At 50.1% G+C, this 16,969-nt stretch overlaps 2 protein-coding genes across 3 annotated transcripts in view; both read right to left on the reverse strand.

Moving 5' to 3' along the window:
• The window catches only part of cttn (cortactin), a 13,416-nt gene extending 11,133 nt beyond the window's left edge, over window positions 1-2,283 (reverse strand). For both annotated transcript variants that reach the window (XM_083691360.1, XM_083691359.1), the window contains exons 1-3: window positions 2,143-2,283; window positions 549-632; window positions 247-320 (exon numbers count right to left, since the gene is read on the reverse strand). In XM_083691360.1, coding sequence (XP_083547486.1) covers window positions 247-320; window positions 549-632 — 158 coding nt within the window. In that variant the 5' untranslated portion in view covers window positions 2,143-2,283. The remainder of the gene's footprint in view (window positions 1-246; window positions 321-548; window positions 633-2,142) is intronic.
• Window positions 2,284-3,548: 1,265 nt separating this feature from the next.
• Window positions 3,549-16,969, reverse strand: part of ppfia1 (PTPRF interacting protein alpha 1) — a 46,456-nt gene continuing 33,035 nt past the window's right edge. The window contains exons 16-27 of the mRNA XM_083691361.1: window positions 14,999-15,123; window positions 14,644-14,816; window positions 14,305-14,401; window positions 12,341-12,422; window positions 11,823-12,023; window positions 8,305-8,480; window positions 7,897-8,006; window positions 7,199-7,374; window positions 6,752-6,820; window positions 6,221-6,392; window positions 5,798-5,871; window positions 3,549-5,230 (exon numbers count right to left, since the gene is read on the reverse strand). Coding sequence (XP_083547487.1) covers window positions 5,813-5,871; window positions 6,221-6,392; window positions 6,752-6,820; window positions 7,199-7,374; window positions 7,897-8,006; window positions 8,305-8,480; window positions 11,823-12,023; window positions 12,341-12,422; window positions 14,305-14,401; window positions 14,644-14,816; window positions 14,999-15,123 — 1,440 coding nt within the window. The 3' untranslated portion in view covers window positions 3,549-5,230; window positions 5,798-5,812. The remainder of the gene's footprint in view (window positions 5,231-5,797; window positions 5,872-6,220; window positions 6,393-6,751; window positions 6,821-7,198; window positions 7,375-7,896; window positions 8,007-8,304; window positions 8,481-11,822; window positions 12,024-12,340; window positions 12,423-14,304; window positions 14,402-14,643; window positions 14,817-14,998; window positions 15,124-16,969) is intronic.

Genomic DNA, 16,969 nt, shown 5'->3' on the forward strand with positions numbered 1-16,969 from the left:
AGAGAGAGAGAGAGAGAGAGAGAGAGAGAGAGAGAGAGAGAGAGAGAGAGAGAGAGAGAGAGAGAGAGAGAGAGAGAGAGAGAGAGAGAGAGAGAGAGAGAGAGAGAGAGAGAGAAAAGATAGTAGTTGAATGTGGTTTCCTGTCCTCTGAAGGTGAGGATGGTGGTTCACTGAACACAAAAATGACATGAGAGATAAAAGGAAGAAGATGATGAACATGATGATGAAGGCAGCCATAGTGCTCACTTGATATGCTCCTGGTGTCCGGAGCCTTCCACGGTCTTTGCCCCCCATCGCTGCTCCTTCTCCGACACGTCATTCTGTTACCATAGACAAGGAACGAGGGATCAGAGGAGGAGGAGAGGAACGAAAAGAGGAGAGCAAAAGGAGAAATTGTACAAGAGGGAGAGAGAGAGAGAGGGTGAGAGAGAAAGATAGAAGTAGCAAGGAGACAATGGGGTGAAAAGATTAAAAGAAGTTAGGAGAGGCTAAGAACACGGAGGGTGCTCGCTCGGTCACCAAAGTGTGACATCATCACGCTGGCTCACCTCAAAGTCGGGGTCCGTCTCCCAGTCGTCACCTCCGTCGTCAATGACAGCCGAGACAGACTGGCCTGCTGCTGCCTTCCACATCTGGGACGGATGAAAGAGAGGATTACACTGGGTAGTACACACACGCACACAGGCACACACGCACACAGGCACACACACGCACACATGCACAGTGGTCCAATGCAACACAAATAAAAGCAACAGCTTAACTGGCTGAACAAGGTCTCAAATTTCACTCGGTCAAAACATGTCATTAGGCTTCAATCTGAATGAAGAAACCAAATGGCTGAGAACAAGGGTGATGCTGTCCAACCCTTGGAGAGAAAAAAAAACTACACTCATTCTATGTCTTTAACCTTGGGTCCTCTTACTTAACCAGCTATTGAATAAAACATCACCAGCCAGATGCATGACATAACACTGACTCACTTCACCAACTTAGTAAGGAGGAAGTAGAAACCGAGTAGGAGAGGGGGATACGGGGGTGTTGTGGTGTAGCTGTGGCTTTTGGAGGGTTGCTGTTGGACAGCCCGATAATAGTCTCTGGAACAAGGGTACTTTGAACAACTCCTGACTCAGCAGAATGCATCAGTGGGGCATCTGTGTTCAATGAGCGGTCTGTAAGCGACGTGGCTCCGTTCATCCCGGGAGAGGGAGAGGGAGAGGGGCGGGGGCGCACCCCGTTAACGCACCCGGGACTCGGCCAAAACTTACGACAACAGAGGAGCTTACAAGCGTCCCTTCCTTCCGCCTAGCGCAGTCTGCCACAAACCACACCCCACGAAATAATAATAAAATACTTTGGCTACAGCCCCGAAATGGTGTCTATCTAATCTAATTGACCCAGTTGGAGAAGGGAATGGGATGTATAGTAGTAGTAAAGACGTCTTTCCGACATTGTACACATTATAATTTGCACACCCAGCAGATGAAAACCTCCATCAGGGGAGTGACGTGGTTCGGCTACTTTACTGCAGCTAGTCCGTGAAGGTAATAAGGGGCCAACCTAATTGCTCGCCATACATCCAAAATAGCATTGGTTATGGTAATTCAATGTCTATTTTTGCGCTGCTAACTAGCTGAATGTAGGCCACAGCAAACATACAGCGCCGAGCTAATTCAACCACCGCCATTCACTCCCTCATTAGCCAGCCCCGTCATGTACACTCAACCGTGTAGTTCTCTACAAACAAATGACAGTTTGGCATTGCTGCTGTTCAGTTGAGTACAGGTTGGTGGAAACCATCTACTGAATGCGACATTTACAGTATCAGTAAATCAGTTGTTCCTTGTGACATTTTTGAGTGGCTTGCTTGCTTCCCTGTGTGTCATCGCCATAAGAAAACACGAAGCAACATCATATAGGGAACACGATGTTTCCTTAGGAAAAGGTCGGCTCATGGAATAAGGAGAACATGCATCAGAAAGATGAAGAGTGAGGTTGGTAGTCGTGGTATTTCCTGTTCCAGTTCGTCCTGGACTGTTCTGGTACAATGATTTACTGGCCGAGCTCCAGTCTGGACGGGTTTTCCCTCCGTCTTATCTGGAACGTCCTAACTACAGTAACGGCTGGGCAATCTCATACACTTACCTTTTCTGCGAAATATACCTCCTCTCAAAAATGTGCCTGAGCTGGAAAAATATGAATTCGCTGGCTGCAGCCCCTCGACAATCCTCAGGTTTGATGGAATATTCCTTCTTTCTGCTGCTCTTCCGGCTCTCCCGATTTCCCACTTCCTGCTCGGGCGGTGACGCAGCCGTGTGATGGACTGACGGTGCAACAGTCCTGTTGGTTATCAGTGTGTCTGACTCTGATGATTTGACTATCAGACTATGTATGGAAATATGTCCTACAGTAGTATAGTAAATATATTCCACTTGACCTTGACCAAGGAGAGTACGTGATGGATTAATGACGTACTGAACTGCAGTTTCCCTATCGGTTTAGTTTATGCTGGGTTGGACTATGACTGTCAGTGGGTCTGTAATACGAAAGATATTGCACTTGACCATGGCCAAGGTGGTGGCTGTGGTACGTGCAGGATTGATAAAAGACACAGAGGTACACATCTCACTCTTTATTGCAGAGCATTATTTTCTTCCCCGGAGGTGCTCTATCCTGAACAGTTCATGTAGCCTGCCCCCAAGTGGTGTGTGTGTGACAGAGAGAAACCAAAATGCAAGGCTCAGCTCTTTGACTCTCTCTGTGTGTGTGTGTGTGTGTGGGGGGGGGGGGACTGGGACAACAAAACGGCCCTGGAATTTCTCCAGATGGCCAGTCCGCTACTGTGTGTGTGTGTGTGTGTGTAACTGTACAAGTTTCAAAATCCACGGTCTGTGGAGATGACTAATTGATGGTCAGGGTAACGAACACAGATCCAGGCTTATGTTTGCCTCTGGCTCAACAGCTGCCACAGCTCCACTGCAACTGCTGAAGCACACAGCATTTACCAGCCATTATCATCCCCAGTCATTTAGTGTCTCCAGTACAGCGGTTGCTCATTCAATCTGTGAATCATTCTAGAGGTCTTGACTCTGCAGTGTTTGGGTCCCACGCATGTACCAACCCACACCTCTACTCTTGTCGGCGCCATCCTCCAGTCCGGCTAACCAACTCAGCCATAGGAGCCAGAGGTTTCTCTCGCGACTGAACTAGCCCTAACCTCAAGATCTAGGAACAGACTACCCCCAAATCCTAACCATACTCAGGAGGAATAGACACATTTCTGACCCTGTATCAGTGACCAGGGGTAACTTCTACCTTGGCTTGCTTGCCAAGACTCATAGGCTCCACCCAATACGACTTAACCCATAACTACTCATGACCAACTACCTCCTCCAGAGGTGTAACCAGTCTCAACTCCACACCATTCAAAGAGGAATGCAAAGGATTCTCACCGTCCTGGCGGTGGAACGAGCTTCTCACTGCTGTCAGGACCACAGAGTCACGACCTATCTAAAATGTAAATGTAAAAAGAATGCTAGGGATGCTTTTTTAACACAAAGACTTAGTCTTTTTATTGGCAGTGGAAAATAAGTTTCAGTATTTTATTGAAAGGAAGCAATAAATAATACTGTGATAAAAATAGTTCATAAGTACTCAGACTGTACATCATTTTTGTTACAAGATCAGGAGAATTTAAAATGAGGTGAATAAGAAGACGATTTAAAAACAGGACAGTAACATGATTTGCATTGAGCAGAAATGACTAAATCACAAGGGGAGGAAACAGTTAACGTAACTATGTAAGGGTGGTGGTAGGGGACAAAAGTCTTCGGTTCCATGACAGTATTTGACTCGCAAAAGTATTGAGGAACCTGTGTTCATGACATCACCAGCTGAAACAACGAAACAGCTTCGCCACGCTCAGAAAAAATAAAAGAAACGTGGCGACTTCTAAAAAAAACAAAAAAACAAAAAACAAAAGGAGCGACAAAACACACAAGAAGAATGAAGAATAAATAAGAACAGAGGAAGGATAGAAGAGAAGAGAAGAAGCGATAAGGCTCGATTAGAAGTCTCTAGTCTCGTACAAAGCGTTTTCTTAAAGGTTTGTGGGGGATCCCAGCGCCTCGGCGAGGATCGGTAGAGGCCACAGTGAAGTTGGTCCGTCGAAGGAGAGCCACACGCATATACGTCTTCACACGCATGTGGGCCTCCACGCGTGTTCTCCAGAGGAAGGCAGGGAGAGAGAGGGGGGAGGAGGGGAGGAGAGGGGGGAGGAGGGGGAGGAATGGAGAGTGTCGGCATGCGAGGTCGACCAGAGAACCTGGGTGTTCTCCATCACCACGTCTTCGCTCATTAGCCCTCGTCTTCGCTACCGTTTATGGCTTTTGTTTGCGTTTTTTTTTCTTTTCAAGAGTTTCATTTTGGTATCGTAGGAAAGAAAATGAGGAGAAGGAAAAAATAAAGAATTGCTTCACGTGTGTCTTCCGTTGCCACCAACACCGGGAGCCCTGGTTGCCCTTGGTTACAGTTCGGTGCGAGGCGGCCTCAGCATTCAGCAGTTTGTGAAACAACAAAGTCAGTCTGATATCTCCAGCAATTTTTCTGATATTCACAAAAACTATTGACCTAAAGAGCTGCATTTACAAATAAATCACCGTTGATATGCTGAGAATTACTAAGGATGAGAAGGGCAAAGGGGGAGGGGGATAAAATTAAGTTATATCACATATTAAAGTCACTTGAATTCAATGATTTAAAAATCAAAATCAAGGAGAAAAGAAACGTACATCTGGTCAAATACAAGATCATGATTATAAAAAAGATTAGATAAATGTCTGTCGATATAAATATACAAACTCCAGACAGTTGAAACATTCAGTTACATCTGAGAGAGTAGAGCTTAATAAGGGCACAGTGGGAGGAGGTTTAAAAAGGGAGGGAGGGAGGGGGTGATTTAGGTGAGGGGGGGGCAAACAGAGATACAAGATAACAAATCTAAAATCAATGAAATGTCCCATCGGCTTACATAAATACAATAATAAACATTGATAAATCTAAGATGTGTCCTCTAGGGGTATTGAGATTGGTGACAACATTGCTAGGTGGTTGGTTGGTTCTCTGTGATATAAAATCTCTTTAGTGTCCTCGCAGGTCAACATCCGGTCCTGACAGAGGGGAAGTCCCCCTCATCCTCCGACCAATAGTCACCTATAGAAATAATGAGGATAAACTGAGAAAAGAGAAGGAGAGAGAGAGGGGGAGAGAGAGAGAGAGAGGCAGAGAGAAGCAGGAGAGCAGCCAGAGAGGGAGGACAGAAAAGCAAAAGGAATGAGGAGAAGGAGAGGCGTAGACATGCGTTATTATAGCCAAGAATTCAGATACAAAAAGCTGCTTTCTGCTTTCTGTCCACTAGGGGGAAAAGAGTCATTCTGCCATGAGGTGTGTATTGCATACTGAAGGTGTGTGTGTGTGTGTGTGTGTGTGTGTTATAACAGATGCAGCAGTGGCGCCATGCTTCCGTCCCTGCGTTCAGGACAAGCTGTTCTCTGTCTGGTTCACTGTCTCCTGTTTCACCACCGGACCACTCCAACTGTTCACTGGGACCAGGACACAGAGCTTCTGCACTATGAGGAGACACACTATCCTGGCTGACTCAAGGGCCTACTGATTTCTACATAACACTAACTGTGTGTGTGTGTGTTTGTGTCAGTGAGTATGTGGTGTGTTTGTGTCAGGGAGTATGTGTATGTGTGGTGTGTTTGTGTCAGTGAGTATGTGTGTGTGTGTGTAAACTTACCGTGTGTGTTGTGTGTTAGCAGGAGTAGGTCCTGACTGTGGCAGTGTCCAGCCTCTGTGTTGCAGACTGACTCCCTGCAGCCAGGCCAAACACCATGCAAAGACGTGCCGTTAGTCACTCAAGATCTCACACAAAGCACACACACACACACAAACAAGCTCTTGCACACGCGCACACACACACACACAAGCTCTCACACACACGCACACACAAGCTCAGCCGTCAAACGCGCTGAAGCAGAGAAAGAACGCTCAACACATTGTGAAGTCACAAGGTCGCATCATCGATCACATGACAAGACATCGAGAGATTTCTAATACTGTATTAAACTCATGCACACACTCTCTCTCTCCCTCTCTCTCTCACACACCCCCCCCCCCCATGCTCCCCCCCTCCCCCCCCCCCCATCCCTACTGTGCGTACCGTCCATAGGGCTCCTCTTTGGCAGCGTGGAGGGGGACGCTGCGCTGCTATTGGTCACTCTAAAGTTGGCGGGCAGGGTGTCGGAGGAGCCGGGGGACATCCCCCCCCGCGTGTCTTTGGGCCGGAACTTCTTCCTCCAGGAGGGGGCACGCCGGAAGTTCTTATCATCATCCTGAGGACAGGGACGGAGGGATGGAGGGAGAGAGAGAGAGGGGGACAGGGGGATGGAGGGAGAGACGGAGGGATGGTGAGAGAGGGATGGAGGGACAGACAGAGGGATGGTGAGAGAGGGATGGAGGGACAGACAGAGGGATGGTGAGAGAGAGAGAGAAAGGGACGGAGGGAAGCAAGCAAGGGAAGAAAGAGAAGAAGAGGAGATCTGTGTAAGCAAAGCTGTCAGGGTCCTCTGTCTCTCAACAGTGGTTCATCTCTTTGGTTAATGTGTATGTGTGTGTGTGTGTGTGTGTTTTAGAGAGAGAGAGAGAGAGAGAGAGAGAGAGAGAGTTTGTTCTGAGGGGGGGGGGGGGTTACCTCGTCCACCCTCCTCTCTGTGCCGATAGACAGCAGGCTGTTGTACTCCCTCTCCAGAGTTGCTCTCGCCTGCAGAGGGGGAGGAAGACAGGACATGGTCATACTGGACATTGGTGTGGAGCTAAGGAGAAACGTGTGTGTGTGTGTGTATACCTGTGTGTTCTGTGTGGGGATATGTAGCAGTGTGTGTGTGTGTGTGTGTGTATACCTGTGTTTTCTGCATGTGGATCTGCAGCAGTGTGTGTGTACCTCTGTGTGGATATGTAGCAGTGTGTGTTTGTGTGTGTGTACCTGTGTGTTCTGCAGCAGTGTGTGTGTGCGTACCTGTGTGTCCTGCAGCAGTGTCTGTGTACGTACCTGTGTGTTCTGCATGGGGATCTACAGCAGTGTGTGTGTACCTGTGTGTCCTGCAACAGTGTGTGTGTGTGTGTGTGTGTGTGTGCGTACCTGTGTGTTCTGCATGGGGATCTGCAGCAGCAGGGCCAGGGCGTTGTGGTCGAAGGTCTCGTCCAGCGCCAGCAGGGCCCCGTGGACGCCGCTCTCCAGGAGGTTGTTGCCGTACTCCTTCAGGCCCATGGCCTGGACCCAGCTCATCAGACGCTCGTTGGTCCACACCAGCACGTCTGCCAGGAGAGGGACCACCGTTAGGGGGGGTGGGGTGGGGTGGAGGGGGTGGGGGGATACTTAGTAAAGTATTGGGACCCCTTCACTTTTTCCTCATTTTGTTGTGTTATAGACTCATCAATCCACACACAATACCCCATAATGACACATTTTTAGAAATTTCCGCAAATGTATTCAAATTGAAATACAGAAATACCTCATTTACATGTCATTATGGGGTATTGTGTGTGGATTGACAGCAACAAAAACAACATTTAATCTGTTTTAAATTGAGTCTGTAACTTTCTGAAGTCACTGTATGTATCAGGTCATTGTTATACGTATTCCACGGCCCAGATTATCCTTGGCTGGACACTACCACCCTGGTTACCACCTGTGACCTCCAGCTGGTCGGTTACCACCCTGGTTACGACCTGTGACCTCCAGCTGGTCGGTTACCACCCTGGTTACGACCTGTGACCTCCAGCTGGTCGGTTACCACCCTGGTTACGACCTGTGACCTCCAGCTGGTTAGTACTCACCTTGGTTATCACCTGTGACGTCCAGCTGGGCTTCGTCACGCCGCCTCTCCAGCTCCTTCCTGTCGTAGTTCAGCCTCCGCAGAGACATCACCCCACACTGGAAACTGTTCCTGTTACAGAGAGAGAGGATTCAACCATGCTCTACACCAGGGGAGGCTGGCGGAGGTAGAAATCGGAGGACAGGCTCATTGTGATGCACGGGATAGAATGAGGAACAGTATCAAACTCATGTAGAAACTATGACATCATCTTGTTTTGTCGGGTTCCCCCCCCCCCATGTAGAAACTGTCCGCCATCTTGGCTCTGTACCTGTGGAAGCTGTCCACCATTTTGGCTCTGTACCTGTGGAAGCTGTCCACCATTTTGGCTCAGTACCTGTGGAAGCTGTCCACCATTTTGGCTCAGTACCTGTGGAAGCTGTCCACCATTTTGAGCTGTCCCCTCAGGTCCTTCTTGGTGAGGTGGTCCAGCATGCGGGCGTCCACCAGGGACTCCATGAAGTAGCTGCGGTACTGAGGCAGGCCCAGGCTGGGCAGCCACTCGTTTCCAATCCACTCGTGGTTCATGTCCCCATACGCCAGCGTCTGGACAGGGAGGGACGGGAGCCTGGTCAGTGTGTGAGTGTGTGTGTGTGTGTGTGTGTGTGTGTGTGTTCAGGGGATGGCAGGGATATACAAAGTTTAGAGACCGAAGCGAACCGCTGTAAAAAGAGAACTGCTACTACCTACTACCGCAGGTATGAAAGTGAAGGAAACCACCCTCACCGCAGCCTTGTGTGGGTGTGTGTCTGTGTGCGGGCGTGTGTGTGTGTGAGTGTGTCTGTGTGTGTCTGTGTCTGTGTGTGTATGTGTGCGCGTGTGTCTGTGTGAGTGTGTGTGTGTGTCTGTGTGTGAGTGAGTGTGTGTCTGTGTGTGTGTGCATGTCTGTGTGAGTGTGTGCGTGTGTCTGTGTGTGAGTGAGTGTGTGTCTGTGTGTGTGTGCATGTCTGTGTGAGCGTGTGCGTGTGCTGCAACCACGCTACTACAGATCAAAGTACGCCACTGTGGGAGTAGGAGACTGATCTCTTCTCTGATAGGCCGGGAGAGGAAGGAAGCAGCCTAACAAACGTAAACAACTTCTAAACTGCGAAATAATAAATAAATCTCTGCTGTTGCTGCCGCAGACGACAGCGCTGCTAAACAGGAAACGTGAGTCACCACAGGGGTTTGGTCCAGAAACCTTATCAGCGTGGGCATCGCTGAGGCGACCACAGTATCCTCGCTGCGCGGAGGCCGGTAAAGACCGGGACATCCTCACTACTCTGACGACCGCTAGATTTGCATGCAGGGTCGACGGCGTGGGAAGTGAAACTCGTGTGGCCTACTGTCTCTGTGTGTGCTCGAGAAAGCCAGAAAAACCTCAAGCCCTGGCTCGTGTTTCCCTCAGAGTTGTTCTGGAGTGAGTCCGCGTGTCTTTTCATGAAGCTATCTGTGGTAAACGACATAAACTTGACTGAAAGGAGACAGAGGCGGAGGAGGAGGTGCAGTTTGAGGAACAACACCGGAGACGGTGACGTAAGGACGTGTAGCCGTTCCTGCGTAGGGATGTCTGGGGATCCGTGATCTGACTCATTAATACGTGGGGGACTAGTGATGTGTCGTTCACTTGAATCAAGCAGACATTAAAAACAAGGGTCCTGACAGGTGATCAGACACAGAGACAGGGAGGTGTATGTTTGACAGGTGATCAGAGACAGAGGTGTGTGTGTGTGTAACAGGCGATCAGAGACAAAGAGGGGTGTGTGTGAGACAGGTGATCAGACACAGAGGTGTGTGTGTGAGACAGGTGATCAGACACAGAGGTGTGTGTGAGAGACAGGTGATCAGAGACACAGAGGTGTGTGTGCCAACCTCGGCCCAGCTGCCCTCCTCATCCTCCTGGTGTTAGCATGGTTAGCGTTAGCATGGTGAGAGAGAAGAGAAGTGTGGGTTAGTTAGTGAGGCGTGGGTTAGACAGACAGCTCCACATGCAACACACACACACACACACACACACACTGTTAATCCACCTCTGGTCAGACATCCCCACATGCAACACACACACACACACACACACACACACTGTTAATCAATCTCTGGTCAGACATCCACTCATCAGACAGGAGAACATGGAACAGAGGGGGCTAGAGCTTAATTCTACAGTCCTCAGCTGTTTGTAAACCTGGTACTGTACGTTTACCCGGTACTGTACATTTACCTGGTACTGGAGGTCCAACATGTTCCCGCTAGGACCATATATACTGAAAAATGTATGACCTCACTGCAATGTAAGTCGCTTTGGATAAAAGCATCAGCTAAATGGTGTATATCATTATTATTATTATTATATTATTATATTAACACATGCTGAGTGAGTTGAGTTAGTAGGCGACCAGGCAAAATAGCCTGAGCAGGACAATGTAATAAAGCATTCCTATTATCGTGTTATAAATAGGCTTGATAAGGAAATATGTCATAAATAGGCCGTAGGTAACTAACTGCTCGGGTCCTAGGAACATTTTTGACGACCAATCAGGACCTTTCTGACTGCCCTGGGCTTGAGGCCAGGTTCAATGGAACTGTCAATCAAACTGGCAAAGACAAAGTAGAGTCTAAATGGGTCAACCTACCAGAGTTCTACCACCAGAGTCCACGAGGAAGGACACACGCAACACACACCCACCACCAACACACACATCTACCAACACACACACCCACCAACACCAACACACACATCTACCAACACACACACCCACCAACACCAACACACACATCCACCAACACACACCCACCAACACCAACATCCACCAACCAACACCAACATCCACCAACACCAACACCCACATCCACCAACACCAAAAGCATTCAGAGACAGAGCGTAACACAGACACACACTCAAACACAAAACCACATTATCCTAACACACACACACACACACACACACACAGCGGGAGTGACAACACGACTAAACACCCAACTACTAGACAACTAACTAACTGTCACCAGTGGGCGGGGCCGGCTCCAGTGACGGCCCAATCAGACTAACCGTGGGGGGCGTGGCCGCCAGAGTCTCCATCTCCTCGTGTGTGACCCAAACGTTCCCCGTGGACTGATCATGTGACACCCAACAACGAATCACAAGTGACGCGATTTTGTGAGAGAGGAGGAGAGAAAGGAGTGAGGTAATTAAAAAAAAAACAAGAAAAGGAAGGAGGGAGGGAGGGAAGGAAGGAGGGAGGGAAGGAAGGAGGGGAGGGAGGGAAGGAAGGAGGGGAGGGAGGAGGGGAGGGAAGGAAGGGAAGGAGGGAAGGGAGGGAGGGAAGGAGGGAGGGAGGGAAGGAGGGGAGGGAGGGAGGGAAGGAGGGGAGGGAGGGAGGGAAGGAGGGGAGGGAGGGAAGGAGGGAGAGAGGGAGGGAAGGAATAGTGGAAGAAAACCAAAAAGCACAAGGCATTGTCCATTGTTATTATGAGGCAAAATGATTTAATCCAAAAGAGCGACAATCTACAATGTCTACAATAATGTGACCATCAAGTCCCTCCTCTACTAGAGTGGTGAGTGCACTGTGCATTGTGATTGGTTGTGCAAGTTAGTTATTCGGTATTTGATTGTTAGATTGACAGTGGCATGCTCCAATCAGATAGGGCGGAGGGCGGTTAGACAGAAGGCTAAAGGTCCACTGCTGCTGAGAGAGAGAGAGAGAGAGAGGTGGTATGCGTGTGTATCTATGTATTCATGTGTGTCTCTCTGTGTGAGTGTGTGTGTGTCTTTCTCTCTGTGTGAGAGAGAGAGTGTGTGTGTGTCTCTCTCTGTGTGAGAGAGAGTGTGTGTGTGTGTGTGTGTCTCTGTGTGAGAGTGTGTGTGTGTCTCTCTGTGTGAGAGTGTGTGTGTGTGTGTGTGTGTGGTCCTACCGTTCTGGAGGTGGGGGGGGCAGAGGGGCTGGTGAGGGACATGATCTCCTGGATGGCCAGGCGTAGTTTGAGGCGGTGCAGAGGGTTGCTGATGCCGATCTCCCTCTGGATCTCCGTGTCCGACAGGGCAGACATGATGGCACCGCTCTTCACGTTGGCACGACACGCTGCCACGTACCAGGCCGGCATGCCCACCCACAGCTGGGGGGGAGGAGAGGGAGGGAGAGATGGGGGAGGAGAGGGAGGGATGCGGGGAGGAGAGGAGGGAGAGATGCGGGGAGGAGAGAGAGGGTGAGGAGAGATGCGGGGAGGGGGAGAAGAGGGGGGCAGAGGAGAGGGGGGAGAGAAAGATGGGGGGAGGAGAGAGAGGGAGGGAGGGAGGGCATAAGAAAGAGGAGCAGGACAGAGAGACAACATTGTTGGACATCATTCAGTAATATCAATGATCATGCAAACTCCAGTTTGGTTTGATGTTTTAAGTGTGTGTGGGTTGGTGTGTGTGTGTGTGAGTGTCTCACCTCGAGCCAGACCACCACAGTAGGGCCGTCCCACTGGGCGAAGGGCAGGCCCTGCCTGCGAGCCTCCTCCAGCAGCTCATGCCTAAAACAATACACAGGGTTAGAGAAACACACACACGCACGTACGCACGCACACACCTCCTTCCACCCCTACACACACATTAGAAAAACGAAGAGCATCACAAACACATTCACGTAGAGCGCACCACACACACACACACACACACACACACCCCAACCAGCACACCAAAATGCAACATTTCACACTACACACACACAAACCACAACATACACACACACACACACACAACCACCACACACACACACACACACACACATACATACATACATTCTTGTTAACATGCTGAGGTAAAAGGTTGAAGAGGTGAGGATGTGGACCCCACAGGACATACAGATACAGAAACAGATCAGGACCAGGAGACAGAGCAAGAGAGACAGATCAGGACCAGGGGACAGAGCAAGAGAGACAGTTACACCAGCTTCACCAGCTCTTCAGTACAAACAAGTCAAATATTCAAGAATTTCAGAATGACAGAAATGTCAATTGTTTGCCACTAGGTGGTGCTCTACGCCACCTATTTCTTAGACCGATGACAACCAGTTGGCAGTGAAAGTATCCACATAAGCAGAGCTAAACCTGGCAAGGAAAGTTAACAAGTTCTCAGTAAAAGCTGCCTTTAAACACAGATCTGAGATCAGCTTACCAGGTCAAAATCTGGATCTTCCCCAGTAGGGAGGAAATGGTTAACTGACCCTAGACCAGTGTAAAGAGGCAGCTTCATCCTATTCCAGTTTAACAACAGACACGACTCAGAGAGCTTTACAACATCATAAACGGGGGGCAGGCACATTCCTGTTAGTTGAGGTCTCAAAGTAGGGAAGAGCAGTAAGAAATACACCAGGCATGTAGGAGGACGGCTGTCTGAGGTCCTAGCAGAGCTAGTGAGGGCGGCGGGAAGCCAACCGTGAGAGAGGGCAGTGAGGGCAAAGCACAAGCAACATGGAGGCACTTACCCTGTCTTTGGACTACAGATGGAATGAGAGGGGGATGAAATAAAACAAGTGGGGGAGAATCAGCAAAATAAAAAGAATGAACTGAAGCAAATGAAAGAGTGATCAAAAAGCAAAACTAGGCAACTTAGGTCTACAAACAAAGCACAGACTAGTGATAACTAATGTTTATGTTAATGAACTATGCGTTGGTGATCAACTACGATCAAATAATCCTTCGATTGATTATTGCAAAGAAATTGGGGGGGAAATTAGACCATCAAAATGACAGGGTATGAAATGAAGAGTTTCAGTGATCCACACCATGGTAGGGTAGCTGAATCCCCTAGCCCTCGACCAGGGGAGGCTGGCGGAGGTAGAAATCGGAGGATGGGCTCATTGTAATGCATGGATTTCTACCTCCACCAGCCTCCCCTAACTCTCAACCCTATACAGTGCAGAAGAGTTAGAGGCCAGGGGCTAGATTTGAATTTCAGTGTGATAACGTGGAGCTGAGGTGGGGTGGGGGGGTTATGTGGGGGGGTCATGGCTGGCTGGGTGGCAGGCTGCTGTGAGTGAGAGCGCTGGCTGGCTGGCTGGCTGGGTGGCAGGGGGAGCGACACTGGGGCCACTACGGTGCTGTGAGCAGATCTAGTACAGCCGGATCTACGATGGCAGCTCTGGAACAGGCATATCTACGTCGGGCAAAAACCATCCAAACAACCTGGACATGGGACAGAAGCACTCAAGCAGCTACAGTTCAATCTGCTGTCCGGTGACCTCTCTAAGGGGTCGAGATCAGTGGTACTCCCTCCTGGTTCTGGATGGCTGTGACTGGCGTCGGAGAGCTGCTCTGCCTTAAGCGCTGCGTTGCACACTCGTATATGATGTCATGACAAATACACTCGGATACAACTTGGTACGTCTACGGCAGGAAGTGGGGAGACACCTACTTCATCTGCAGCTTCCTGTTCTTCTCAGCGGGGCCGCCCAGGGTGCCCATGCCCCCCAGGCCGTCCTTGGGGGAGTTCTCCGCCTCGGGGGTCCCGGCTGGCGGGAAGAGGAGAGGTTGGTAAAACAGTCAGAAAAACACCAACACTCTCACCGACAAGTTGCATGACTTTGGAGAAGATGTATTCCTAGGGTCAGGTTAGGGTTAGAAGTACTTGGGACTGCAGCACCCTTGCCTTACACCCCCCACCCTCCTCCTTGCCTGGGACCCCCGGCCATCCCTACCTGCTAGAGTCTGGAGGGGGAGAGAGGGGGAGGACAGGGGCAGGGGGGGGACTGACCTTGGCTGGGGGGGTCCTTGCCTGGGACCCCCGGCCGGCCCTTCTCCTTCTTTCCAAACAGACGGCCGATGGAGGACTTGATGCTCTTCTTCTTGGCCGCCTTGTTGAGGGAGTCCTGACTGCTGTTACTGCTGCTGGGGTTACTACCCTGACCGTCCTGCAGGGCGGCGATACTGAGAGACAGAGGAAGGGAGGGAGAGGGAGAGAGAGAGAGAGAGAGAGAGAGAGAGAGACACAGGGGAAAACAAGTTATAAGGTGACACTGGTTTTGGGACGCGGTCCGTTTTGATGCGGAGTAGAAAAGATAGAGTAAGTGATGGGTTAGGGGTCGGGGGTCATGTGGGCGTGGCCTTACCCACGCATGTCGCGGATGTCCTCGTGGCTGGCGGTGTAGCCTGCCCCCTTGTGGAGGCGCATGGAGCGCGGCGTGGTGGGGGGCGACGTCTCGCACCGAATGGTGGCCTTGTCGTCCTGCGCAGACTGGAGGGAGGGAGGGGGGGGGGGGGGGGGGTTAGTACAGAACACTCTGTCATTGGACACTTTTGTACGGAGGAGGAGGAGGAGGGAGAGGAGGGAGAGGACTGTGAAGAGAGAGTGATCTAAAAGTGGCCTTGTCCTTTTCTGGACCAAGTTGGCGACATACTCTGTAAACCAAGTAGCGGGGAAAAAAACCCTGAAGAAAACAGAACCAACTAGGTTCAGTTAGTCCTCCGCTGCTCCTCACAGTGTTCCAGTACAGGGAGGAGGTCAGGAGGAGGGTAAAAAGCCTTCCTGACCTGGATATTTCTATAGACAGCAGTCTGACTCCCAAGCCCGTCTATAACAACCCAAGAGAGCCACTCCGGGGCTGTAAATCCAGACTAAATAAACCCATTTCTGTATGGATGTTAGGATTAATGTTATTATACTGTACAAAGTTTTGTTTTGTGCCGTAGAATTTTATTTGCATCTTTTATGATTATTTTTAACGCTGTTTTTATTTGAATTCGGCTTAAAAAAAAAGAAAAGGAAAACCTAATAAAAACTTTATTTACAAAAGAATCCATAAACCAAAGTAGAAGGGAGGATATAAAAACAGATCCCCTGGCAGATCGTGGGCGTGGGCGAGGGCGAGGGCGTGGGCAGCCTGCAGCGACGGGCTGACTGACTTGTTAAAGTGCCTCGTATTCTGGCACTGGAAGTGGACGGCAGAATAGGAGTCAGAACACTGCCACGGGAACACAGGGGCGGAACCCTGGGGCAGGAACACATGGAGGGTCAGGGTTCTAGAACTATATGTCTAATGACAACACACCACCAAGACAGAACAGGACTAGGGTCTAGGTTTAGGGGTGGGGAGGGGATGGTAGGGAGTATGGTCTAGGTTTAGGGGTGGGGAGGGGATGGTAGGGAGTATGGTCTAGGTTTAGGGGTGGGGGGAGAATGGTAGGGGGAATGTCTTGGGGGAATGGGGAGAATTCAGGAGCGTTCAAAAGGTGTAGGGGGAGATGGTTTTGGTTGTGAAGGGTCATGGTTTGGGTAAGAGTTTTTAGAGGTGAGGGGGTCAAGAGGTTAGGGAAGTGGGGGTTGGATGCTTGGGGGGGGGGGCAGGAGGATGTAGAGGTCATGGGATTAGGGGGTGAACGGGGGTCCAGAGAGAGCGGGGGCGTGATCTCTAGATTAGATTACCTTCCTGCGGTGTTTGCGCAGGTCACTAGGCTGAAGCATGGCAGCAGAAGAGGAGAGAAGAGAGGACATTAGTCACACACACACACACAGCACTACCAGCAGCAGCAGAACACACACACACACACACACACACACACACACACACAGCACTACCAGCAGCAGCAGAACACACACACACACACAGCACTACCAGCAGCAGCAGAACACACACACACACACACACACACACACACACACACACACACACACACACACACACACACACACACACACACACACACACACACACACACACACACACACACACACACACACACACACACACACACACACACACAGCACTACCAGCAGCAGCAGAACACACACACACACACACACACAGCACTACCAGCAGCAGCAGAACACACACACACACACACACACACACACACACACACACACACACACACAGCACTACCAGCAGCAGCAGAACACACACACACACACAAAAACAAGCAAGCAGACACACACGAGAAACAAGGAGACACACACAGTAAAAAAGCAGAGTTCCAACATGCTGTTGAGAATAAAAACAAGGTGAGCCAACCATGTTAGAGACACACAGTCCCCCCCACCCCCCCCACACACACAGTCCCCCCCACCCCCCCCACACACATCC

The sequence above is a fragment of the Argentina silus genome, assembly GCF_951799395.1.
Source record: "Argentina silus genome assembly, chromosome: 19".
Lineage (NCBI taxonomy): Eukaryota > Metazoa > Chordata > Actinopteri > Argentiniformes > Argentinidae > Argentina > Argentina silus.